At 62.1% G+C, this 25,743-nt stretch overlaps 2 protein-coding genes across 3 annotated transcripts in view; one reads left to right on the forward strand and one right to left on the reverse strand.

The window, feature by feature from the left end:
* Positions 1–485: 485 nt before the first annotated feature.
* On the reverse strand, positions 486–16,967 carry ATG4B (autophagy related 4B cysteine peptidase). The gene is made up of 13 exons (XM_027966781.3): positions 16,568–16,967; positions 9,460–9,561; positions 9,261–9,332; positions 8,088–8,186; positions 7,626–7,727; positions 7,070–7,142; positions 6,498–6,577; positions 4,144–4,337; positions 3,780–3,858; positions 3,482–3,627; positions 2,522–2,578; positions 2,167–2,260; positions 486–1,560 (listed from the first exon to the last, which is right to left on the reverse strand). Exons 1-13 carry the CDS (start codon positions 16,950–16,952, stop codon positions 1,487–1,489), a joined length of 1,557 nt encoding a protein of 518 aa, XP_027822582.3. The 5' UTR covers positions 16,953–16,967; the 3' UTR covers positions 486–1,486.
* Positions 16,968–17,173: 206 nt separating this feature from the next.
* Positions 17,174–25,743, forward strand: part of THAP4 (THAP domain containing 4) — a 35,221-nt gene continuing 26,651 nt past the window's right edge. The window contains exons 1-2 of one of the 2 annotated variants that reach the window (XM_027966791.3): positions 17,174–17,319; positions 19,230–20,413. In XM_027966791.3, the coding sequence (XP_027822592.2) occupies positions 17,243–17,319; positions 19,230–20,413 (1,261 nt within the window). In that variant the 5' untranslated portion in view covers positions 17,174–17,242. Of the gene's footprint in view, positions 17,320–17,990; positions 19,030–19,229; positions 20,414–25,743 lie in introns of those variants that run through there. The other variant, XM_027966795.3, reaches the window with a different exon arrangement.

The following is a 25,743-nucleotide window of genomic DNA, read 5'->3' on the forward strand; positions in this document are numbered from 1 at the left end:
TATGGTATCAGAGAAGACTTCACAGTCCCTTGGACTGCAAGCAGATCCAGCCAGTTCTCAATATTCACTGGAAGGACTGATGCTGATACTGAGGCTCCAATGCCTAGGCACCACATACAAAGAGCTAACTCCTTGATGCTGAGAAAGACTGAAGGCAAGAGAAGAGGGTGACAGAATGAGACGCCTGGGTGGCATCATGGACTCAATGGACGTGAATCTGGGGAAACGAGGTGGTGGTGGTGGGAGGGAAGCCTGGTGTGCTGCTGTCCACGGGGTCAGTCGGACGCGACTGAGCGACTGAACACAAGAACCAGCGCCGTGCAGAGCAGGTCCACGCAGGGGGCACCACCTGCCCAGGCCTGGGAGCCACGAGCTCACCATGCGTGTCCACCAGGTCCTTCCCAGGGGTCCTGACACTGAGAAAACACTGTCCCTGTTCTCACCATGTCCAATTACAGCTCCGGGAAAATCAAGACACACACGAATTCTGTTTTCTATTGAAACTGTTATTATTTGCAGTCAGGAACCGCGAACCGCATCATTAGGAGTGAACACTCTTCAATAAGCCTTTCCCGACACACACGAGACGGGCCCTCTGGTCTGTGGTCCCGGCCGGCACCCCTGCTGCCGGCTGAGCAGAGGAGACCCCGTGCGCCAGCGGGGACAGAGACCCCCCAGCTCTGCCTGAGGGACGGAGGGGGAGGAGACAAAGGGAGACGAAATAACTTAGGCGGACAAAACCCGGCGGGTGGGGGCTCCTGGGAGGGAGGCTGCCCACACCTGAGCTCCCAGCCGGTCTGCACTCCCAGGTGGGACACAGGCCGTCGGTGGGGCCTGAACGCAGGCTGAAGGTGGCAGGTGGCCCCGGGTCAACGTGAGCAAGTCCGGGTGTGCCCCCGCTGTGAGGGGCGGCACACCCGCCTCACGCCACAAGCGGAAGGCTTGACCCTCGGGCCCCAAACCATCTGAAGCTGTGCCGACCAGGAGGGAGGCCCTGACGAGGGGTGAGGTGGGGGGTGCTCCAGGGGCAGCGGGCAAGACAAGCAAGCGGCAGCAGGGGCCCGTGGCCTCCCTGGGGCTCCGGCTGGGCGGCACTGCTGTCTGGCACGGCGCGCAGCAGCATCTGTGGGCCTGGCCGCCTGCCCCCACGCCTCTCCTCCTAGTGCAGGACGCCCACCGTGCTCCTTGGCCCTTTTCCCACGGCACCCTGCAGACTGTGTCTTCAGAGCCCGTCTAGGGATATGCCCAGCGGCAGCCATGTCCGTCATGGAGCTTCAGACAGGGCTTTAATTCCAAGATGAGCGGCCGGGCCAGGAGGGCACGGGGCACCGGGCAGGGCTGGCAGTGCGACGGGAGCGTGCGCCCGGGGCTTCCGTCACGCGGAGGCAGCTGGGCTGGGGCGCTGGGCGGAGGGCAGCGGGTGGATGAGACGCGGCGGCCAAGCGCCCCTGCAGGGCTAGTGAGACCAACCCCACCTGCAGGACTCTCAGAGGGACAGGATCTCAAAGTCTTCATCTTCTGAGTCAAAGAATCTTTCCAGTCGCTCCGCATCAGAAGAGTCTAGAAAAAGCAAGACAAAGCCTTGGTAGACGCAGGAGTGGGTCGCTCAGTCTGGGGCTGAGGGTCAAGTGCCCGAGGGCACACAGGCCTCATCCCACGTCCCACCCGCGTGCCCCGTGAGGAGCACGTCCTGCCCAGGGCCCGACTGTCAGGGCGGCCTGGATGCAGATGGGGGGGGCGGGGCAACCGAGACTGCCCAGCTGGGGCGCCGTGCTCCTGCCGGGGTCTGAACAGGCAACAGAGCCCAGCGCTGGGACTCAGGGACAAGGGCCCCCCACAGGAGGGCGCCCAGCCGCACCACGCGGGCCCCCTCTGCACGAGCTCCACTCACACTGGGAAGGTGTCCCCAGAACCACAGGGCTGCAGGGACCAAGCCCCAGCAGCTGCTTCACCGCAGAAGGCCTAGCCTATCCTGGCTCCCAGGAGCCCGGGGAAGTGTGAAGCGGACTCGCGTGCTGGGGTCCCTCACAAAGCCCCAAGGAACTGTGCTGGGGCTCAGGCCAGCGTGAGAGGCCACGGCTCAGCAGAGCAGGCCCTGGGGAGGCAGGGGAGGACAGCGTCACACAAACCGCACTCCGGGCCAAGACCCTGGGCCTCTGGACTCACCTAAGGACAAGTTGAGGACGTCGGGACAGGCCAGGTGGGAAGGCTGCTGCTCCACCAGCTCAAACATGGGCAGGGCGCCTCCCAGCAGGGACAGCTGTCGGCAGACTACGCGTCAGGCCACGGCGGAGGGAAGGCCAAGCAGAGGCAGGACCCACCAGGCCGAGCGGCCTTCCTGGGCGACCCCAGGGATGGGAATGCCAGGGGGCCTGTGACCATAGCAAGCATGGCCGGGCATCCCGAGGCAGGCAAGGCAAGTGTGGCCCCGCACAGGGCGGGGCAGCTGAGTGGGAAGCTGGACCCCAGACTCCCAACCAGCCTCCAGCCCGCACCCCACGGGACGGGAGCCACCACCAACCTTTCTCACTTGCTGACACCAGTCGTTAAAGTCATCCTCAGTCTTACAGAAGAACCCCTGCAACCAACGCCCACAGTAAGCAGGGCTACCGGGCCCGTGGGCCCTCAGGTGCACCTGGACACACCGGGCCTGCCTTGGTGTCTGGCCGCGGTGCCCACCCCCCTCCGCCCAGACAGACTCAGACCCAGCCGCGTTCTCACGAGCTCACAGGCAGGCTCCTGTGAGACCCCTGCCGATGCCCTCCCAGGGGCCACGGGCCTCTGGGAGTGACCCAGACCCACAGGCAGTGCGTCTGGGGTCGCCCCTTCTCAGGACCAAATGCCTCGTGTCCACAGCTTGGGTGACCCGTACGTTCTGATTTCTAGGGATCCCTGCTGCTGCTGCTAAGTCACTTTAGTCGTGTCCGACTCTGTGCGACCCCATAGATGGCAGCCCACCAGGCTCCCCCGTCCCTGGGATTCTCCAGGTGAGAACACTGGAGTGGGTTGCTATTTCCTTCTCCAATGCATGAACGTGAAAAGTGAAAGTGAAGTCACTCAATTGTATCCGACTCTTAGCCACCCCATGGACTGCAGCCTACCAGGCTCCTCCATCCACGGGATTTTCCAGGCAAGAGTACTGGAGTGGGGTGCCACTGCCTTCTCCAAGGGGTCCCTGGCCTCCCGCAAATGTTTTCTGAGCCGAACCAACCCTTCCCGCCTTGCCGTCAGCAGAGCGTGAGCGAGCAGGTACATTCTTAGGGGCCACCCAGCAGACACAGCAGCTCAGAAACCAAGCGGAAGTGCGCGGGGTGGGGAGCCCGGGGAGGAGCCGCGGCGGGGGCGGGGCCAGGGCCGCCCTGCGCGGGCTCTGAACCGCGTGACGTCACGCTAAGCGCACGGCAGTGAAATTCCGGGAACCGGGGGCCTCCCTCCTGCAGCAGCAGCAGGGTAGCGCTGACGGCGGACACGGGGGACGCACCACGGCGATAGACGGGTCGAGCTCCGTGATGCTCATCCTGCCGGGCGGGTGCTGGCAATGGAAGCTCTCGTCCGGGACCGGGCAGCGGTCAGCGGCCGCCACGGCCGGCTGTGTGGTGTGGGGGTCCAGGTAGATGAGCTCCTCCCCTGGGTGGGCGGCGGGCGGGTCAGCGAGGGCAGGGCGGCCCCACTGCAGCCCCCAAAGCCACGCTGGCCTCGCGGAGGCGGCCTCATGTCCAGTGGCGGGGGGCACCCTGAAGACCACCCTCTTCCTTCAACCGCAGCAGACCCCCACTCACCAACGTAGCCGATGAAGTAGTGGGCACTGTTGGGCTTCCCTCCGATCACCCCCAGGGACTGGGGCATCCGGAAGCAGTGCTGTGGGGAGCAGCGCTGTGAGCAGGGGCCTCCCCCGCGCAGGGCTGCGAGCGCAGCCTCGCAGAGCGCGGCCCCCGACCCCGAGGCGTGGTTCCTTCGGGGGAGCCCCAGGCGGGGTGACGGGGACGGCAGGGCAGCAAGCAACCGCACACGGGTCGGCCCAGCCGCGGGTGGGGCAGGCTGCTGTGGGGAGGAGCTGGCGCGACCAGGGCGCAAAGAGGGGATGGCGGGGGACTCCGGGGAGCAGCCCCGGCCGCAGGAGGGGAGGGGCCGGCACAGACCCACCTTGAGCGTGCCCGCGTAGGCCGCGTTCACGTCCGCCAGCCCCAGGCGCAGCGGGATGAGCAGCACCAAGGGTCTCCAGGGCGCCGTGCACTCGCCGCCCTCGGCCCCCGCCGGAAAGCCGTTGCAATGCCGCTCGGAGTCTGCGGGGAAGGCCTCAGCCCCAGCACACGGAAGGCCGCTCCTGCACAACCTCCCTGCAAGAGGCAGACTGTTCTCAGGGCCTGAACGGGAGGAGGCGCGAGTCCACCGCCAAGACACAGCTGTGAACAGTCCAGTGCGCCAAGTACAGCTCAGACCTGGAAACTGAGCCTAAGGTAAAGCTGCCACTACAGGGAAAGACGGAGCACACGCTCCCTGCGTGTGTGCAGCTGGAAACTCTTACTGTGAGACGCAGCATACACACAGCAAGGGAACACTTGCGTGCACCTGGGAAGCCAGCCCCGCGGAGCCACCAGCCAGGCGGACGCAGCACTGACCGCAGGCCTGAGGCCCCCTCAGCAAGGACAGCACCAAGCGGAAACGTTTCTGCTTTTTCTTCCGTCTAAACACATCCGCTAATCCCTCAGGGAACAGGTTTACTCCCGAGTTCAGTGTAGGAGACCCTCCAGCAGCCACAAGCACCCCAGGCACCCAGCCATGGCTCCTGGACACCCTTCCCCGCTAACGGGCCGAAAGCACAGGGCGAGAGTGTGCCAGGAAAGGGGCTGCGACAGCACACAGGCCACCGTCAAGGAGCCAGCCACGCCTGGGGCGGGAGGCACGACCCACAGGGAAAACACCTTGAATTAGAAAAAGGTCCGTGAGTCCACTTGCTCGAAGAGGGCCAACAGATACCCGAGGCAGGGATGGGTGCACTGAGGAGTCAGACCCCACTGGGCACCGCCTCAGAGCCCATCAAACACCCTCTCACGTCCACTCACAAATCAGAAGGGGCCAGGGGTGCGTCCTGAGCAGGTGCCCCCAACCCCTCAGACCTTCCTGAGGAGTGCCATGGAGCCGTCCCTGGCTGTTACTGGGGGCTCTGGAGAGCCTTGAGAGGGGCTGGGTGCAGGCACCCCTCCACGCCACTCCAGGGAGGGGAGCTGTTCAGTCGGCAGCAGATGGCGACCTGGTCCCTCGGGCCTGTTGGTGCTGCCTCCATAAACGCTGGGAGGACTTCCAGCGTCTCTCCCATTGGCTGCCTCTGAGTCCTGTCCTTGGGAACCCCCGTGCTCTCCTGAGTAAAGTGCTCCTGGGTCTCTCAGCTGCTCCAGCAAAGTCACAGATCCGAGGACAGGGTCATGGAGCCTCCAGCCAGTCTGTCGAAGCACAAGTCCACCACCTGGACTCGCCCTGGGGTCTTCAGTGGGGGGTGTGTGTGGCGGGGGGTTCTGCAGGCCTGCAGACGGGCTCAGAACTGAGCTGAACTGCACCACGCCCAGTGGGTGTTGGGGAACTGCTGGGCTGGGAAAACCCACGCACAGGGGTCGGCGTCAGGCTCTCCCCTCCTGATTTCCACACACATTTCTGGGCTTCTCCTTACCCCTGACGCAGCTGCTGGTGCGGTGCACACTGCTGCGAAGAGCCAGCTCTAAACGGTAGTGCTGCTACCACACCTCCTCTTAAAGCGTTATCTCTGCACGCGGCTTTATTAACGCCACGTTTCTGAAGCTCCTTCCGTCGCCGTTACCGGTCCTTTCCTAGGCTCTTGAACTGGACTTCACTCCGTCACTGTTCACTGTGCCATCACCAGCATTAAAGGTACGTGCTCTTCCCTGAGTCTTGCACAAATCACCTTCTGATGTGTAACTTTTAAGCTTGACTTTTTCAACCCAAAAGCTGAGACAGAAAGCTTGACATTTCTAGGTAGTTCAGGTCCTGTCCCTTTTTCCTGCCTGCTCCACGTAGGCTCACACGACTGCCCCATGGACGCATCTGCCCTGATGCGCCGTCTCTCAGTTCTATCTCAGTTCTACTTTGCCGACCAAGAGGCCCTTCTGTGAGGAGGACACCTTCCTGCTGGCACGGGGTCCCCCCACGCCTGGCCCAAGACAGAAGCGGCTTGCACACCCCACGCAGCCCACCCCGCACCGCGCCGACAGGCCCTGTCTGTGCATTCCAACCCCGTTCAGACTGCCAGCGTGCCTGAGCTCTGCTCTTCCCTCAGAGACAACAGGCAGACCACGCCTCTGCCTCCAGACCTTGTGAACCCGGGTGCTCCTCGGACCTCTAAACCTTTCGCAGCATCTGGGGGCCAGGAAGACGCGGCGGCATTCCTCGCGGGGCGTCAGACCACACACAGGCCCAGCACACGGGCACCCTCCCGCCCTGCCTGGGGCCGGCGAGGGCCCTCAGCCCGGGGCCCACTCACTCACTGACGTCCGCCATCACCACCGTGTTGTCCATCGCTACGTGCACAGCCAGGGCGCTCCAGGCGTCGAAGACAGCCAGCTTCCTGCCGGGGAGGGGAGGGCGCCCCGATGAGCCTGCCCGGCTCGAGCCTCCTGGCCTCTGCCAGCCGCGGCTGTGCAGGGGAGGTCGCGCGAGCAGCCGTTCCCAATCAGGCCAGCACACGGGCGAGAGTCAGACGCCAAGCCCAGGCCTTGCCCAGCCTGAGGCAGCCCGGCCACCCCAATCAGCCCCGCCTGCGCCTCGCGAGACGCTGAGCTGACAGCGCAGTGGGAGGCACCGCACAGGGCAGGCGCCTGTGGCCGAGGAGTCACGGCCTGATGGGAGGGGGCTCTGTCTAATCTGAGGGCTCTGCAGGGGCTCCCAGGACCCAGGTGGGCACACCCTCACTAGAAACAGATTCCGACCCCTAAGACCACTCGGCACGGTGACCTCTGAGGACCTTCCTGAGGGTTCTGAAGAGGCTGAGAGAGTAAGAGGCCCCTCACTCCCTTCAGCAGCAGAGGCCCAGGCGAGTCCACGCACCCCGGGCACGTACTTAAGGACCTGGGCGACGGTGTTGGGCCCGTACCACTGGCCGATGGACTTGCCCTCGCCAACGCCCATTTGTGCTGCAGGAAACAGAGCTGGTTAGCGACCCTCGCCCCCCGCGTCCCGAAACCCCTCCCCCTACCCGGCCGAGAGGCCGGGAACACTGGCCGGGAAGCCTGCCTCACGGCAGCTCCTGACTAGTGCCAGGATGCACCACCGCCGCCCGCAGGGACACCCTTCTCTCCAAGGCGCGCCCCCTCGGACCCCGACCCCCAGCCCCGTCGGGGGAGCGGACCGAGGTGGCGTGCAGCTCGGTGAGCACAGAGCTCCGCCCCCTCCACGTGGGTGGAGGCAGGATACGACCACCTGGCCTAGACGGCGGGTGTCTGGACAGGCAGTGCTGCCATCACGGGTGCCGAGGAGCAGCCCGCAAGGCCTGCGAGCTTCTGTTCACCAGCGCCAGGCTGACAGCACGGGAGCTCGGGCAGAGAGGCGCACGGAGCCCCCAGCCCTCCCCACAGAGGCGCCCTGGAGGCCCATGCCCAGCGTGCCACGCCCCCCACCTATCTGGTGGATGGAGTAGCAGCTGTCCTTCCTGTCCAGGAACGCCTGCAGGACGCGGCAGTAGCTGTCGGGCTGCCTCTTCCGCTGCGCCCACCTCCAGTCTACGGGGGAAGACACGCAAGTTCAGTCTCCCCAAACACAGGCAAGAGGCCGTCATCGCTATAAAGCACTCGAAACATGCGTGGTGCCCAAACTTCCTGAGAAATTCCCTGAGTGGGAGAACCAAGTTCTTCAGGATCTCAAATATACACGTGCCAACACATCAAACCAGATGCACACGAAGATGGAGACTGGTTCGGTGCTTTAAAAACGGCTTCTGAAACACAAACGCTTATGAGCGTCTTCAGAGCCACTTTCTTTAATCAACGAAAACTTGCAGGCTGTTACAAAGAAAACCCCACAGCCCTGAGAGTGATGGCGAGCCCCCGCCCCCGAGAACGCGCTGACGCTGGGAGACTCACCGCGGCCCAGGTGCCGGCACACCAGGGCTTGGGCGAAGATCATCTGTCCACACCTCAGCATGCAGCCCCAGCCCGTGTCCGAGGTGGGGCCGGTGCCCCCTGCCATGGAGGGCGAGAGAGGTGCGCACCGTCAGGCCCAGGCCGGGCCTGCGCGGCTCACCGCGCCAACGACCCGCCGAGGGACATGCCCTCACTCCCCTCATCAGGGGCCGACGTGTGAACAAGTCTCAGAGAAACAGAACGTCTAGACACACGCGAAGAGACCTCAGCCTCACAAGGGAGGCCGAGTGGGAGCAGCGTCCCTGGGTGTGCACCAGGCCCCGAGGTGGAGGCGGTGGGACCTGCAGACACGCAGCAGACAGAGCCTGCCCCGGACGGCGGGCTCAGAGCGGGCTGAGCGCCTGCAGGCGCAGCCTCGGCAGCACGCGGGTCGCCCCACCGCGCATGGTGGTCTCGTGCGGCGGTCAGCGGCACAGACCACGGCCGGGAGAGCCGCCGAGCGCCCTCGACGGCCCCTTGCGCAGGCTGCCGCCAGCTGCCCTGCCCTGGGGCTCAGACAGCGCTGCCAGCCCAGCGGCTCCAGCCCCATCGGGGCCCAGCAGGAGCGAGAGAGCGCCTGAGGTGTCTGACAAGCCCACCACAGGACGTGGCCCCTGGACAGGGAGGTGCCCCAGGCTCCTGAGCTCTGGGGACAGATGGCAGCCCCCTGAGGAGGGAGCTGATGGAGACCGGGCGCCAGGGACACAGGGAGGAGCTTCACCTTGCCCTTCAGGGCCTATAACCAAGAGTGGGACCCGTGAGGGCAGCCAAGGGGTGCGACCAGTGCTTCCCAGCAACCAACCCACAGCGCCACCAGCTCCAACCCGGGCCCAGCACGGAGGCCCAGAGCCTCCAGGAGCAGAGGCGGCCTCAGCACCGAGAGGGGCCACGCGCTTCCCGCTGCACTCCACTCTGCGCTGCCCACGCCAGGCGTGGCTCATCGCCCAGGCCCCAGGCCCCAGGGAGCAAGCGTGGCTCACTGTCGAAAGCATCCCCGGCGCGGCAGGGCTGGGGCCCTGGGCTGCGGTCAAGCTCTGCAGCCAGCAGGCTGCCTGAGGGCGACACCGGGGATGAGCCCAGGTGCTGAGCTCTACCCTTCCCGCTCGAAGCTCTCCTGAAGCAGGCGGCACTCACCAATGGCCGGGAAGTTCTTTCTGTACGTAAACCACAGTCTCGACGCCACGTCGGCCAAGATCTCGTCCTTTTCTAGAGGGTGAGAGAAGGGACACGCACACACAGCAGTAAGCGCCCAGACCTGTGTCTCAGGAAGTCACAGGCAACTCACCGTCACGCCGCTCTCTGCAGGAGAGCAGCGCACCTCCGCGGGCCATACCTGTGAGGACACTGTACTTCCTCCCCAGGATCCAGACGGGCTCCGAGGTCTCAGGGAAATCCTCAAACTCAGCGAATCGGAGAGTGTCGTAGGTCAGAGTAGCTATGGAAACCAAAGAAACACTCTGATGGCCGTTTCCTGGTTTTATAAACGAGGATCAGAGATCCCGGACAGCGTCTCTGTACAGAGCCCACGTGGAGTTCAGGGCCTCCGCGCAGCCACCACAGGGAGAAGGGGGTGCTCGGCGATGGGCAGCAGGGGCCAGGCCCAGGCACAGAGGGGCGGGAGGAGCGGCCCGCACAGCAGAGGGGCCGCCTGCAGTGCACGGGGCGCGGGTTTGATCCCCGGGTCAGGAAGACCCCTGGAGAAGGCGTGGCTACCTACTCCAGTGTTCCTGCCTGGAGAGCACCACGGACACAGGAACCAGGCGGCTACAGTCCACGGGGACACAACTGAGCGACTAACACTTTAAGCCCCTAACTGTTTCAGACTCGAACCGAAGAGACAGACAGGCCCAGACCTCCGTCTCTGCACGCGGGGCTGATCTGGACGGCACACAGGGCGGAGCAGCAGCAGTCTGACCGGGCCACCTGACCCGGCAGGGCGCCACTGCAGGAGCCAGGGCGGGGCCTGGGGCTGCGGGCGCCCCGGAGCCTGGGGCACACCCCCCGCTTCCCGCCGGGTTGCGTGTGCGCTGTGTCCGCCTGCGGCCCACCCACCGCGCAGCTTCAGAGAGGCCGGAGCCTGGCACACACCCTCCCTCTGCCCGGGCTCCCGACGCGGCAGCTCAGCCACCGCCCACGGGGCGTCCCGGGCACCCCGTTCCCGGCTGCCGCCTCACCAGCTCCAACAGCGCCCCCACCCCCTCCACTCAGCTCTCCAGAAAATCAAAGACGTGGAATGAGCTTCTCCCACACGTGACTTTATTTTTCAGTGACAGCCCTACATTTCGGTAAACAAGTTTACTAAAACAATCCAAAGGCCACAGGATGTAAAGCGTCAGCTGCAGCCGCGTGCTTCCCTGCAGGAGCCGTCTGTGCCGACTCACCTGCGTTTCTTTGTCTGGAGTCCTGGCGCCTCACGGCGTCCTGCCTGCACCGCCAGCCCCAGGAAAGGCGGGCAGAGAGGCACAGGTCCCTGCGGAGCCCTCACAGCTGGCGGTGCCCGGGCAGTCAGCCTCTGGGTGGGGAAAGCTCCTCGCCCATCACCCAGGACACGTGAGAGGATGCCTGCAGCACAGCCGGGACGCAGCCCTGAGCCGTTCCCAAGAAGGGCTCACGAGAGGCTCCAAGGGCGGCATGCGGCACCAACGTCAAGGACGGAGGCACGCGGTCTGCTCGCCCTGAACGGCTGCACTGCTGCTCAACCAACCTGCGCCCCAGGGCTGCGGAGGGCACTTGCGACACCACACGCCCGCAGCGAGGGGCCCTGTGCTCAGTGCGCACCAGGAGCCCTCGGCGCCGGGGCCAGCCCTGCCTCCTGCCCGTCGCCCGGAACCCCACGGGCACAGAGGGGCCCTGCGCTTCCAGAGCGGCTCCCGAGGGCCCGGGGCGAGGCTGCCCTGCTCTGAGGGCCTGCCTCGTCCGCGCGTCCCCCGCATCCACCAGGCTGGCTTGCGATCAAGGAGTAGTAGCTTAACCTCCAAGTTTCTCTCTAGCCCTTCCCACGCAGGGTCGCTTGTGCACGTGACTGCAAACACCGAGCAGGAATAAGCCACAGTTCTGTCTTCTCAGAGAGAGAACACACCTGTGCCTCTGCCTGTGGAAGCCATCCCCACATCTTCAGAGGGCACGGCCTCCTCAGACCTCAAGGCTTACACACCTGTGGACTCACGCCCGCCAGGATGACTCCAAGGGTGCAGGGCCAAGAGGACCTGTCTGATCTCAGCCCACAGCGCTGCAGGGTAGTGACGCTCACCCTGCAGGATCAGAGCTCAGAACCCGAGGTGGCCCTGCCTACTAAGCCCCGGAGTGCTCCGAGGGCAGCGGGACACGCGCACATCAGAGGGCTCTGGGATGCTCCGGAGATACCAGCTTCCAGTGAGATGAGCAAGGAAAGGAGACGCAGCTGCTCTGACGCCGGTGACAGCAGCCGCCCGCAGTGGGCGGGTTCTCATCCAAGAAGGGACACGCGAGGAAGCAGGCACGGCCCTCAGGGTAAAGCGCCGACTTTACAGGCCACACAGCCAACTTCAGAGGGAAGGGGAAACACGTGTCCTCCCTGTCAACATGTCACTGAGTCCCCCGCCGTGACTAACAACATTACAGGCTGGGCAGCCTCGCAGCCTTCACTGCCTGAGGCTCCTGAAGGAACCACGTGGGCAGGAAGCCGCCAGGCTGGGCAGCCGCGAGCTGACAGGGGTCCCGCAGCCCACACCTCCCACTCCTCCTGGAGGCGGGACCCTTCTGGGCACAGGTCACGGCTCCTATGACATCGGCCTAGGACACCCCAGGCCCGGCTCCCCTCTCTGCACCCTGCGGTCTCTGCCCACGCCCTCCTCCCCTATGCCAGTTAACTCGCTGGCAGAGCTGGAGCCAAAGAGAGAAACGGATCAGCACGTGCAACAAGGCCCTGGTCCTCCCAGGGGGTCGCCGGGAGGGCAGCACACCCGTCTCCACAGTCTGAGCTGTGACACCCGGGACAACGTCCTCCAGAATCAGCCCGGTCCCCCAGGTGATCTGAGCAGCCCTGGCCCCGAGAACAGGCCCGCCCCCAGCGCCAGCACGGAGTCCGCGGACCTGCAGCTGCAGCCAGAGGGGCAGAGCCAAGGGCTTCCCAGCCTGGGGGGCACGGGCCAGCCCCCCTGCCCCCGACACCCGCCACAAGCCCCCGGCAACCCCTGACCTGAGGCTCGGCCTCTGAGGTGAAGGAAGGACAGACCTCTCCGAATCCCAGTCACTTCTACTGTTCGACTTTCTATTGTGATCTGACTCTGCAAGCAGAGAACCCACCTGCTGGCGGACACACGACGCGCAGTTTTGAGCCTCCGTTTCTTCACCCAGGAAGTAGGGCGAGCGGCCAGCTCTGCCCACGGGATGAGATTGCAGGCTGGCGCCAGGGACGCAGGACCCCAGCCCGGCTCTCAGCCCCTCCTGCCCCCTCCCCGTGAGCTCGGGCCATAACGTGTGTCCGAGGAAACTCAATCGCCCTCCGCCGAACTGAACGCCACTGCTGTTCGTTTTCAGTATTGATTTCGTCAAAGTATGTTTCCGTGCTTCTGGAGGGCAGAAAGCACTGCAGAGCACCAGGTCAGCAGGGACTCCAACAGAAACCCTGATGCCTTTCCATTCTTAAATGGGCGCTCACAATCGCTAAGCCTCACACAGACCAATCCACAAGAGGAGTCCATCCTCAGAAGTTCCTGCACTGACTTGTCCTCAGACTGACCAGCTCCACCAGCTCAGGACCAGCAGTCTCCACACTCGGCCCGGAGGGCGCCTCGTCTCACAACACAGACCCGCAAGGGGAACCTCGGGATCCTCGTCTATGAAGCTCACAGGCCTCCTGAGCTATAAGGAGCCCGACTTCGCAAAGAATGCCAGTCTCCAGATGCTTGGGTAGTGACTCTGATTTGAAGTAAGAGAACACAGTAGAAGCAAGACACGTGCCATCCACTTTGAGAAAGAAGGCTTTTAGAAACATTTTTTTCTACCCAGTCACCTCTTCCTCCCAAGGGTGTCCCTGATCACACCAGGAAGAGAAAACACAAAGTCCACAAATAGAATGGCAATTCTATTTTTAAATGTTTCAATTTAATGTTATTAACATGATTGAAAAATAGCAAACTGTGCTCAATACACTTAGCCAGATGACTTGGTCTCAACTGCACAGTAACTCAAGCAGGGAAGAGCACGAAAGCACACACCATGAGAACTCTTTAGAGCTCAGTGTAACGTACCACACTTCAAAGACGTTTTCCCAACGTGTATATTTCTGGGAGATTATATTTTATAAATACGTGTTATGCTTTGTAAACATGTGTTATGTATGCTTTTAAAACAAAACCAAAAGAAGGGTCTTCCCTTCTTTTCTTCCATACGAACATGCTTATGTTTAAAATCACAAGTTTGCAAGTAGTTATTTTCAAATCCCAAATAGTTTATATGAAAATGCTGGCACTGGAAGGACTGATGCTGAAGCTCCAATATTTTGGCCACCTGACGCAAAGAGCCGACTCATTAGAAAAGAGCCTGATGCTGGGAAAGACTGAAGGCAGGAGAGGGGATGACAGAGGATGCGATGGTTGGATGGCACCACCGACTCGATGGACATGACTTTCAGCAAGATCCGAGAGTTGCTGATGGACGGGGAAGCCTGGCTTGATGCAGTCCCTGGGGCCAGAAAGAGTGGGACACGGCTGAACAGCAACAGTTCTCAATGAAAAGATGAAGCAAGGGAAGGAGATAGATGGAAGGAAAGAAAAGCTGGAACTTTAGGGGCACCAGGACACTGCCCAGGGCACCCCAGTGAACACACCGGAGAGAAGGGGCTCCAGCCGGCCCTCAGTGAGCCTGACTGCCCTCCTCATCCCCTGCGCGTTACACCAACACGCGGGTTTCCATCATACACAAACCCTGCAGCCCGGGAACACCCACAGGATAGGACCAGGTGCATCACCAGCAACTCACGTTCTGCTGCTTCCATCACCAACCACCTACCTGTCAGACACAGGCAAAGCCCAAAGATGAAGCACAAGACACCAACCCTGTCCTCAAGGAGCCGACAGCATGTCAAGTCCAGTGCCAACCAGAGCAGGCTGTGAGGACGGGCCTGGGGTCTGGCCTGCCACCCGCAGCCCGGCAGCAGCCCTGGGCCTCCAGCCCCGCCTCCCCTCCCACTCAGGCCCTTAGAGCCCTTGCCCAAACCAGCCGCACACACTTCTACCTCCAGCCCAGGCCTCCGCTCTCAGCTCCAGGCCCGCAGACCCGAGGCTCCTTGGACGACACAGCACAGACGTCTAGCAGGTGCCTCACTCTCGCCCCCTGCAAGACCCACCTCCTAACATCTCCCTAGCAAGTGCGGCTCCCCAGGTCTCCCCGCGCGCATGTCCCAGCTCAAGCCACAGACCGCGGCACTTCAAACCCCTCTCAACACGTGGCTGGCCCTCACACTTCCCACCACCACTGTCCTCCTTGCCCCGACCTGCAGAGGTACCAGATCCCAACCCCCTCTCCCTGCGAGGACCCGGGGCTCCAGGCCCGCGCCTGGCTCACTGCGGCGGCCTCCTGACGGGCCTCCTGCTCCTCTACAGCAGAGCAGCCAGTGCAAGCCGCGCTGCTCCTTGAAAAGGCCCCTGAAGCAGCCCCGTCCCACTCACATGCCACGAGCCAGCAAGTCCAACGACCAGACCCTCTCGCTGCCCCGCCTTCAGTTCGCTCACCCCCACCCACTGCGCCCTGGCCACTGGCGGAGCAGGCCACAGGCCCTTCCCCCTGCACCGCTTTTGAGTCCCAGTCAAAACTGGCTGCCTCTGTGGTGAGATCTTTCCAGGCCATTCTGGTGATTCCAACTCCCTCCTGCTGGGGCCACAGCACTCTCCCACGAGCCACTCCGTGGGTGTCACGTCTAACACGTCAGTCAGCACACACTTTTTGTCTACTTCGTTCACGTCTCTAGTCCCAAGATGTAGAACAATGCCGGACACAAACGCACACTCAGTAATAAACACAGCTATTGAACAGATGACTGTAAAAACCACCAGAACTGCATAATGTTTGGCCAGGAAGGCGGAACCTGTAAGGACTCCAGGAATCAGGGCAGGCTGGACATTAATGATCCCAAAGGACGCACAGCGTCAGGTCAGAAAGAAAACTGACCCACACACCCTAGACGTTTCTGTCAGCATCAGCAAAGGCCTTCACGTGCAAACAGCTCTGCTTTGAAGCAGGGATCAGGGTTCCATGGAGCCTCCATCATGTGGCTGCTCTTAACTTGAACAGGACGGCTTCCACGTTTAAGGTAAAATGACCACCATAACACTGTGCTCTCCACCCTAACCGAGTCTCTCAAGGGATGGTCTTAGTAAGTAAGTAATTCTATTCCTTCCCCCATCCAGGGGAGTAGTCCTTTTTGTTTTAAACAGCTTCACAACACATCTGGTTAACATCACATTTTGGGAATCATGGCTACCATCTCCTACTACTACCTAACACGTTGAACTAACAAGATGCCACAAATCACTGAAATATTGGCCATAAAGGTTTATATCACAGCTTCCAAGTTGACAGTCCAGTAAATGCCCATTGAAGCTGCTGTCCAGGAAGAAAAAATGAAGCAAAAACAATGTCATCCAGGATAACAGGGGGAATTAAGCCAGAGGAGAGTCTGTACCGTTGGGAAGGTTCTTAACACAGATCACTTCCTACAGATTTTATAAAAAGAGTAACCCTGCTGTGAGATGGAAAAAGAAGGCCTTTCAAGGTGTAAGAATGCTTTCAAGGATACCGGACAAAAATCCCCAACAGCGTGCCAGCAAAAATTAAAGAAGTGTCCCCTCCGCAGCAGAAACACAATGAAAACAGACGGAAACAGCGCACAGAGAGACACGGATGCGCACACACCCCCCCAACCCAGTCCCACACATTCTGCATTGCTGTAAGCAAGCTCCCAAGAAGTTGAGACACGATGAGGCGGAGTCCGTCTGTCCTTTCAATCAAGGGGAACGCTGGGGTCATTTATTAGTTACTGAATTTGAAGAAGAAAACATCCCTGCGTTGTGAGTACTGAAGTATGCCGCTCGCCTGCAGCCTTTAACTTCGTGAGAGTTGAAGTTTCCCCTTCTCAACTCCGGGCGGGGGGGGGGGGGGACAAAAGCTTCCCGCCGCCGCGTCAGAGACCGGCTTCGCCTGCCCCGCCGCGCCGCCCGGCGCCCCCGCCCGCGCCCCGCGCCGCCCCTGCTCGTCCCGGCCGCCGTCGGGCCCCCGGGAGCGGCCGCCGGGGCGCCAGACACGCCGACCCTGGCAGGGCTGTCAGCGCCTCGCCGGCCGCCCGCGCCGCCTCAGGGCCGCGCCCCGCCCCGCGCCGCGCCCGCGAGGCCCCAGCCCAGGCGCCGGCGCGCAGCCGCTCGGCGAGGGCCTCCCCGGCGGACCCGCGCGCCGCCGGCCCTCACCTGCGTCCATCTTCGCTCCAGGGCCGCCGACTGAGCGCGGCGTCGCTCCGACGGCCCCGCAGCGCGACGCGACGGGCCGCCGCCCGGGCCAATCCGGGTCGCGCGGCGCGGGCGCGGGCGGGGCCGGAAGTGCGCGGCCGGAACTGCGCGGCCGCGGCGCCGCCGCCATCTTGGCGTACGGCGCGCCCGGCGCGGCGGCCCGGGCCCGCGCGCGCGGCCTCCCGGCGGCCTGCGTCGCGCCCCCGGGGATCCCCGCGGCGATTCCCCGCGGCCGCGGAGGCCGGCGCCAGGGAGCCGCAGGGCGCCGGGGCGGGCGGCGGGCCGGCAGCGCGCGCGCGCCCGCCGGGGCGGCCATCTTGCCGTACGGACGCGCCCCGGGCGCCATGTGGCGGGCGGGCGCGGCGGGCCCGGGGCGCCGCCCCCGCCACCCCCGGCCCCGCGCGTCTCGGGCGGCGCCCCTCCTGGCGCCGGGGCCCTCGGGCGCGCCGAGAGCCGGGCCGGGCGGCCGGGCGGCGGGCGGGCGGGCGCCGCCATCTTGCCGTACGGCGGGGGCCGCGGGGCCGGCTCCCACGTCCCGCAGCCGTGTCGCCGCGCGCCCTCCCCTCGGGGCGGTCCCGCTCGGGGCTCGGCGCGGCTAGACGAGGGCCGGAGCCTGGCGGCGGCCCGAGGCCCGAGATGGTGATCTGCTGCGCGGCCGCGAACTGCTCCAACCGGCAGGGCAAGGGGGAGAAGCGCGCCGTCTCTTTCCACAGGTAAGCGGGCTCCGCCTGCCGCCGCCGGTCCGCCGCCCGCGCGGCCCGCCGGCCACGCCCCCGCCCGGCCCGGCCCGGCCCGGCCCGACCCGACCCGGCCCGGCCCTGCGGGGCGAGCGGTGCGGCGCGGCCCGGCCGGACGCTGGGGCGCTCGGGGCGCCGGCCCCGCGAGTGAGTCAGCGCGGCGCTGTGTGACCTTGGCCCGCCGGCGTCTCTGGGCCGGGCTCCTCGGGCCACCGCGGCCCCCGGAGCCCGCGACCCTCGGGCGGTCGTAGGCCGCCGGGTGCCCTGAGCCGCCGGGGCTCGGGCTGCCGCCGCCAGGCTCCGGAGACGGGGCGCGCGGGGGACGCGCTTCCTCCGCGCGGCCGTGCTCTCGCGCCCGCGGTCACTTTGCTGCCGTTTCGGTCGCGGGGAGCCCGCCTGGACCTCTGGATCGGGACGAGGCCGAGCGAACGCACCCCGCGCCCCGGGGACTGACGCGCCCCGGGGCGCTGTGTCCTGGGGGTCCCCCGGACGGCCCCGGGTCCCGGGGGGCGCCCGGCCGCGTGCTGCCGGCCCGGCCCGCCCCCGCCGGGGCGCCGCTGCGAGTCGTGGCGCCGCGGAGGGTGGCCCGGAACGGGGTGGGGGTCGGCCTTCTCTCTGGCCTGGCCCGCACCAGGAAGGCGCTGGGACTCAGCCCTCTTCAAAAGCGAGTGGTTTTCTGCGACCTCCCCGCCTGCAGTATCAGAACGTGAGCAGAAGAACCTCTGTCCGAACAGCCTCCCGCCGCAGACTTTTCTCTTTGCTGTTTCAGGGGGATGTTTAAGTTTCCAATACCTGCACGAAGGCTCTTTAGAATCTCACTGGAAGTTGAAGTTGGTTAGCGCTAAGTCTCAAATCGTCACAGTCTGCTAAGATATAATAGGTTATTGCAGATGCCAGCTCCCTGGTTTCTCACGTTCCCTCCGGAGCCAGTAGTTTTCTCACCTGGGAACTGGGGGTGGGGCGAGAGTCTTAGGGTAATGGGCTCCCAAAGCAACGAGGAAATTTAGAAGGTCGGAGTGGTTGGGACTTGCTGAGGAGGTGGTATTCCAGCAGCCCACCCCCACTCGCCGCCGGGCCTGGTCCCCCAGCGCTCCGGTGGGTTAGGCGGCCTCAGATGTGGCGAACAGCCGTCCAGAGTGGGCGCACCACCCCCACACGTGCGCGTGCAGTTCCACTAGAGTTTTCTAAACAGAGATCTTGCTTGAATGAAGAAAGAAAAGTTAGGTATTTTATTCAGTATCTTCCGGGGGCTGGTTGCTCTTTAAAGGGAGTGGTCTTACTCCTGGTGGTGGACGTCTGTCGGGAGCGCAGGCGCCCCCTCTTAGAGCTGTCTCACACCCTCGGCCCCGTGAGCGGCAGCTGGGGCACCTTGGGGTGGAGTGCCCTCCTGGCCTCTTGCCCCCATCTCTGTTGGCTGACTCCGGACCTGGCTTTTAAGTGGGGGGGCGGGGTGCCTGTGGGCAGCCATCCTTCCTCCTCTTGGCGCCTAGAGTCCTGCATCCCAGTTCACCGTGAGGGCTGGCCTGCTGCGAGCTTCCAGGAACTACTTCCGGGAGCCTTCCTGCTGTCGCGATGCCTTCGGCTCTGTCTCTCCCAGCACTCTGCCCTTGCACGTTATTTACCGCAGCCTAGGAGGAGGTATTCGCCTTCGCCTCTGATTTGCCCATGGACTCTAGCTTCTTAAGGGTAGGCAGTGTGAGTCTCATCTTTCTGTTCCACTAATAAGTTGCAAGTACAAGGTGTTCCTTAGATCTTTGCTAAGTTTGTAAATGGGAAAGTCAGTACAGGTCTGGGTATTTGTAAAGACTGTTATTCTCCTGTTACAGTTGATAGTATTAGGGGAGGCTTTTTAATTATTTTTTCGTAATTTTCTATTTGTCCTGCAGATTCCCCCTAAAGGACTCAAAGCGGCTGATGCAGTGGCTGAAGGCTGTTCAGAGGGATAACTGGACCCCCACCAAGTACTCTTTCCTCTGCAGTGAGCACTTCACCAAAGACAGCTTCTCCAAGAGACTGGAGGACCAGCACCGCCTGCTCAAGCCCACGGCCGTGCCGTCCATCTTCCACCTGGCGGAGAAGAAAAGGGGGGCTGGAGGCCATGGCCGCCCCCGGAGAAGGGACACCGGGAGGGCCTCGGCGGGTCTGAGGGCACAGGCGAGTGACACCGCGGTAGGGAAGGCAGCTGCAGGGGCACCGTCGTCCTCAAGCGCAAGCCCAATGGCCAAGCCAGAGCCCCGCAGGCTGAAGCGGGCCGTACCGCAGGGCCGAACCGCGGCCAGGGTCGCCCGGGAGACCGCTGGTCAGGAGTGGTCGCGGCAGCCTCCGGAAGGACGCGCGGAGGACGGTCCGGCCTCCACCGCCACCTCCAGCAGCCAGGGAGAAGCCGGCACAGGGGCCGTGGATGCTGGCGACGAGGGCGCCAACCCCGCCGACGGCGGCCAGGTGGACAGGAGCGGCGTTTCCGCGGACGACTTCACGCCCCCGGGCTCCGGGGCCTGCAAGTTCATCGGCTCGCTTCACTCCTATAGCTTCTCCTCCAAGCATGCCCGAGAGAAGCCGGCCGTGCCCCGGGAGCCTGTGGAGCGGAAGCGGCTGAGGAGAGACGCCGAGCCCAGCCACAGCGGGAGTAGCCCCGGGCCCGAGAAGGGGCCGGCACAGAGCCCTCTGCGCGCCTGCCCCCCCGCGAGCTCGTCGCTCACGGCCACACCGCAGAAGCCAGCCCAGGGCGCCTCGGCGCCTCCCACCGACGTGACCCCGAAGCCGGCGGCCGAGGCCGTCCAGAGCGAGCACAGCGACGCCAGCCCCATGTCCATCAACGAGGTCATCCTGTCGGCGTCGGGCGCCTGCAAGCTCATCGACTCACTGCACTCCTACTGCTTCTCCTCCCGCCAGAGCAAGAGCCAAGTGTGCTGCCTGCGGGAGCAGGTGGAGAAGAAGAACGGCGAGCTGCGGACCCTGCGCCAGAGGGTCAGCCGCTCGGACAGCCAGGTGCGCGAGCTGCGCCAGAAGCTGGACCAGCTGCGGAGGCTGAGCCTGCCTCACCTGAGCAGCCTGCTGCCCCCTGGCCGCGGTCAGTACCCGAGCCCCGGCCCAGGGGCCCCCGTGTGCTGTCTCCAGGCCCCGCTGGAGGGATGGGAGCCGGGGCGGCGGCTGTAGCTGAGGGTTTTAGGCAGCGCGGAAGGAGGTGCGGGAGACCCAGGGTGGCGGGAGGGCCCTGGCCAGGGAGGCCCTTCCGGTGCACACTGCAGGCAGAGTCCTGGGGAATTAGGTCTGAGTGTAAGTTAAGACAGCTCAACCTGCTAGAGATGAGAAGAGAGTCTAAATCAGAGGGAGGTCCTTCACGGTTGCATTGTGATGGCTATCCCTGACATCAGGTAGTTTCGAATGTTAATACTAACCTTGAAATTGCAAACGCCTACTGAAGTAGAGTGCGTTCTAGTAGGAACACTGCGGAAACTCAGAAATTTGTAACCCAAGAAACGGTGAAGACTCCACTTTCCCATGTGGGCTTCCCAGACGGCTAGACTAGTTTTTATGCTTTTATTTATGTATTTTTGTATCTATACCAATAGCTTGGATATATATTTTATATGTTATCACTTTTGTTTCTGCTTCCCCTCCTAGTTTACTGTTTGTTTCTTGGAAAATTTGTTCTGAGGATAGTCTCTCTTGCCCGTTAAGTAGATGAAGGTGGAAACCATTTTCCTCCCACGTTGTGCATTTAGTCTGAATCCGCCTTTGTCTTCCAGGTTGTAATTAATTGCAGGTGAGGAAAGGCTGGCGTGTGACACAGGGTCTTCACGGTTTCCTGGACTAAACCCCGCCCCCCCCACCACCGCCCACCCAGATCAACAACCAAAAATGAGCAAAACCCAAACCCATCCTGATGTACTGGTCAGAGTCACACACTACATTCTCTCCTAGTGTTTTACAGCGGTTTTGTACTTTCTCGTACCTAGTAACTGCTTTCTGGCACTTTTTCTGTTCTTCTTGGTCAAACGGCCCTCAGTGTATCACTGTAGCAGCTCTTTCCACGCCGCCTGCGCTGATGAGGTCTCTGCTGCTCTTGCTCCTTCATTCACCCTCATTTCTTTCTGCCCTCTTATGTCCGTGGCTTTTTTGCTCAGGAGGGCAGTGCTGACTGGGTTGAGACAGTGCGTGTTTCCCGATCCTGCAGGTGAGGCTGGCCCCTTCTGCCGCTTTGGCTGTGCGCCACACACCCACCTCCCGCTGCTTTCTGGGCAGTTGGTTTCTACAGCATTTGTAATTTTAGCCTGATTCCCTCTTTAACCTGCGTTATTTAGGAGGGTGCCATGGTTTCTGGCTTGCATAGCCTGGGGGAAGGGAGCTGATTTGTGTTTCATTGTTCAGGCCCAGTGCTTTGGCAACCTTAGAGAATCTTCTGAGGTTTCAGGGAGGCCCAGTACAGTCTGCGCGTGGCCACCTCCCTGAGCCTCCCCGGCAGGGAGGCGAGCTTGTGCTCTTCCCAGGCTGGTTACATTGTTCTTGTCAGCACTGAATCTAGCTTATTTCATTGGTCAGCTGATCTGTTTCCTAACTTATTGTATCCACTGCTCTGGGTTTCTGAGAAGGGAGGTAGGCCTCTCACTCGCTGCCCCGAGAAAGTCTTTGCAATTTCACCTGCATTTATTAGGCGTGTGAGTGCGCCTGCGCGTGATCAGACAGAAAAGCCAGTTTTGTCCCATTTAAAGTTTTATTTATCTCCTTATTTTCAAACCTTTTCTGTACCTTTCAGTTCAGTTCAGTTCAGTCGCTCAGTCGTGTCCGACTCTTTGCGACCCCATGAATCGCAGCATGCCAGGCCTCCCTGTCCATCACCAACTCCCGGAGTTCACTCAGACTCATGTCCATCGAGTCCGTGATGCCATCCAGCCATCTCATCCTCGGTCGTCCCCTTCTCCTCCTGCCCCCAATCCCTCCCAGCATCAGAGTCTTTTCCAATGAGTCAACTCTTCGCACGAGGTGGCCAAAGTACTGGAGCTTCAGCTTTAGCATCATTCCTTCCAAAGAAATCCCAGGGTTGATCTCCTTCAGAATGGACTGGTTGGATCTCCTTGCAGTCCAAGGGACCCTCAAGAGTCCTCTCCAACACCACAGTTCAAACGCTTCAATTCTTCAGCGCTCAGCCTTCTTCACAGTCCAACTCTCACATCCATACATGACCACTGGAAAAACCATAGCCTTGACTAGACGGACCTTAGTCGGCAAAGTAATGTCTCTGCTTTTGAATATGCTATCTAGGTTGGTCATAACTTTTCTTCCAAGGAGTAAGCGTCTTTTAATTTCATGGCTGCAGTCACCATCTGCAGTGATTTTGGAACCCCCAAAAATAAAGTCTGACACTGTTTCCCCATCTATTTGCCATGAAGTGACGGGACCGGATGCCATGATCTTCATTTTCTGAATGTTGAGCTTTAAGCCAACTTTTTCACTCTCCTCTTTCACTTTCATCAAGAGGCTTTTTAGTTCCTCTTCACTTTCTGCCATAAGGGTGGTGTCATCTGCATATCTGAGGTTATTGATATTTCTCCTGGCAATCTTGATTCCAGCTTGTGCTTCCTCCAGCCCAGCGTTTCTCATGATGTACTCTGCATAGAAGTTAAATAAGCAGGGTGACAATATACAGCCTTGACGTACTCCTTTTCCTATTTGGAACCAGTCTGTGCCTTTATTTTGTACCTATATTTTAACTCAACCCGAAAGCCATTTTATATAGTAACTTAATACACTTACAACTGGGATGATTGGTAAATTGAAACTTGGGCCTGCTTCTTCACCCTTTAATCTGTTAGGCTTTCCATGCTGGTGGGTGACTGCCAGCGCTCGTCCTGTCTTTCTGTAAATGCTTGAGTGAATCGGCCCCCAGCTGCCCTCCTGCCCGGGTGTCGTCTTGTCTGATCTGCACGCTGTGTCCGCAGGTCCCCATCACCCCCGTAGCTGGATGCTTTACCCACCGCTGTGCATCACTAGCGATTTTGCCCTTTTTTGGGGAAACAGTTAATGATCTGAGGGGAGCTCCCGTGACAGTGACGTTCTGAGAGGAGTCGAGTTTGAGACGGCCCTCAGGTCTGGAGCCAGAGAGCCAGCGCCCAGCCGCTTAAAATGGCACCCGTGTGTCTGCAGCGTCAGGTAGAAGGTGTTGCAGAAAGGGGATGCTCAGCTGGGCTGCAGCAGCTCCAACCAGAGTGGAGGAGAGATGGCTGCCTCGGCCACATGGGGTCACTGGTGGCCAGTCTCCTCGGACTGATGTGGACAGAGCTGGGTGGGGACCTAGTGAAGGGAGGGGCCGCTGAGGGTGGCCAGGGACCAAGCTCTAAGAGGGTTGGCCGTGAGGGGCCTGGGGAAAGTGGGCAGCAGCTGGGAGAGAGCGTGGCTCCCTTCCCTCAAAACGGGGAAGTTTTGAGGAAGAGCCTTGAGGACTGAGAAGAATAGCCTGGGCCTGAGGGAGGGGCTGCAGGAGGGACTGAGGGAGGGGGCCCCTGGGGGTGGGAGAGCACCAGGGAGAGGGGCCTGGGGAGGGGAGCATCAGGGGGAGCGGAGCACCAGAGGGAGGGGCCTGGGGAGGGAAGCACCAGGGAGAGGAGCACTGGGGAGAGGGTCCCAGGGGGGGAGCACTGGGGAGAGGGTCCCGGGGGGGAGCACCAGAGGGAGGGGGGAGCACCAGGGAGGGGAGCACGGGGGTGAGGGCCCTGGGGAGGGGAGCACCGGGGAGAGGGGCCCGGGGAGGGCAGCACCAGGGAGAGGGTCCCGGTGGGGGGGGGGGCCACCGGGGAGGGGAGCACGGGGGAGAGAGAGCGTGGGGGGGGGCACTGGGGAGAGGGCCTCGGGGAGGGGGGCACTGGGGAGAGGGCCTCGGGGAGGGGAGCACGGGGGAGAGGGCCCCGGGGAGGGGAGCACGGGAATAGGGTCCTGGGGAGGGGATAACCGGGGGGAGAGAGCAAGGGGGGAGGGGCCCGGGGAGGGGAGTATGGGGGAGAGAGCCCCGGGGAGGGGAGCACGGGGAGGGGAGGGCCCCGGGGAGGGGGGCACCGGGGAGGGGAGGGCAGGGCCCCGGGGAGGGGAGCACGGGGAGGGGAGGGCAGGGCCCCGGGGAGGGGAGCACCGGGGAGAGGGCCCCGGAGAGGCGGGCACTGGGGAGGGGAGCACGGAGAGAGGGCCCCGGGGAGGGGAGCGGGTGCCCCGAGTCCCCACCTGCGAGCCCCGCCCACTGCCCCGCAGACCGGCTGCTCTCTCGGCCGCCCTCGGCCGCCCGTCAGCGCAGGGCTCTCCGGTCGCCTCGCAGGGCTCTGTGCTGAAGGGACTGTGCACGTGTTTATTCAGCCCTTCATCTTCAGCCAGGCCCCCGCTTTGGGGCAGAACAGCCACAACAGCAGCCGGGCCGCTGGGGCTGCAGCTTCTGGGTCTGGGAAGCTTGCCCCCCAGAAGCTGCTGTTGAGTGGCGTTTCCGCAGAACAGGCGCTCTCGCTGAGCCCAGGCTCGCTCCGGGTGTGCGGCTGCACCAGGCACGTTGCAGGCATTTGTGTGGCCCAGCAAGGGTGAGCGTTTTTGTGCCTCATCCCATCGCTGCCCGGCCCTGGCCACGCTGTTCCCACCGTGCTCGCTGCCCTGTGAGTGCCCCACAGACGAGGATGTCCACTGCCAAGTGTGATTCAGCTGTGCCCCAGGTCGGTAATTTAGTACTTGCCTCAAATCTATCTGAGTTTGTTTCCTATTGTTTTACTCCTTATACGTTCAATTCTTGAATTAACTTGGAGTTTTAGAAGCTTTTATTGTGGAAATCTTGGCCATGGACAGATGAAACAGAAGAGTATAGTAACCCCGCTGAACCAGCTTCCCACCCCAGCTTCCACATTTAGCAGTATTCTGATAATCTTATTTCATCTGTGTTTCTACCTCCTCCCTGCCTTCCGTTGATTATGTTCTAATGAATGAAAGTCGCTCGGTTGTGTCTCTTTGCGATCCCATGGACTGTACAGTCCTTGGAATTCTCCAGGCCAGAATACTGAAGTGGGCAGCCTTTCCCTTCTCCAGGGGATCGTCCCAACCCAGGGATTGAACCCAGATCTCCCACACTGCAGGCAGATTCTTTACCAGCTGAGACACCAGGGAAGACCTATTTTCTAATAGTTTGGGTTTTTTCTTTTAAGGAAAGTTTTACATTTACAGAAAAATTAACAGACAACACAGGATTCCCCTTCCCTGCTGTTTCCCCACTGCTAGCACCTCACACTTGCACTTGTGCTGGAGGCTCACTCTTACTAGTCATGAGCCCGTGTGCTGATACGTTGCTGGTAACCAAGTCTCAGAGGTCACATTTAGGGTCACTGTCTTATATTTGAGGTTTTTTTTTTTTTTAACCCACTGACAAACTTGTTAACA

The sequence above is a fragment of the Ovis aries genome, chromosome 1 (assembly GCF_016772045.2).
Source record: "Ovis aries strain OAR_USU_Benz2616 breed Rambouillet chromosome 1, ARS-UI_Ramb_v3.0, whole genome shotgun sequence".
NCBI lineage: Eukaryota > Metazoa > Chordata > Mammalia > Artiodactyla > Bovidae > Ovis > Ovis aries.

Coding starts and splice junctions, on each gene's coding strand:
- ATG4B (XM_027966781.3), bottom strand. CDS start 16,952: ATGGCGCCCGGGGCGCGTCCGTACGGCAAGATGGCCGCCCCGGCGGGC. Junction 6,578..7,069: donor ACCGTCGCCCAGGTCCTTAA/GTACGTGCCCGG, acceptor CCTCCCCGGCAG/GAAGCTGGCTGTCTTCGACG. Junction 2,579..3,481: donor TCGACCCGTCTATCGCCGTG/GTGCGTCCCCCG, acceptor CGTTGGTTGCAG/GGGTTCTTCTGTAAGACTGA.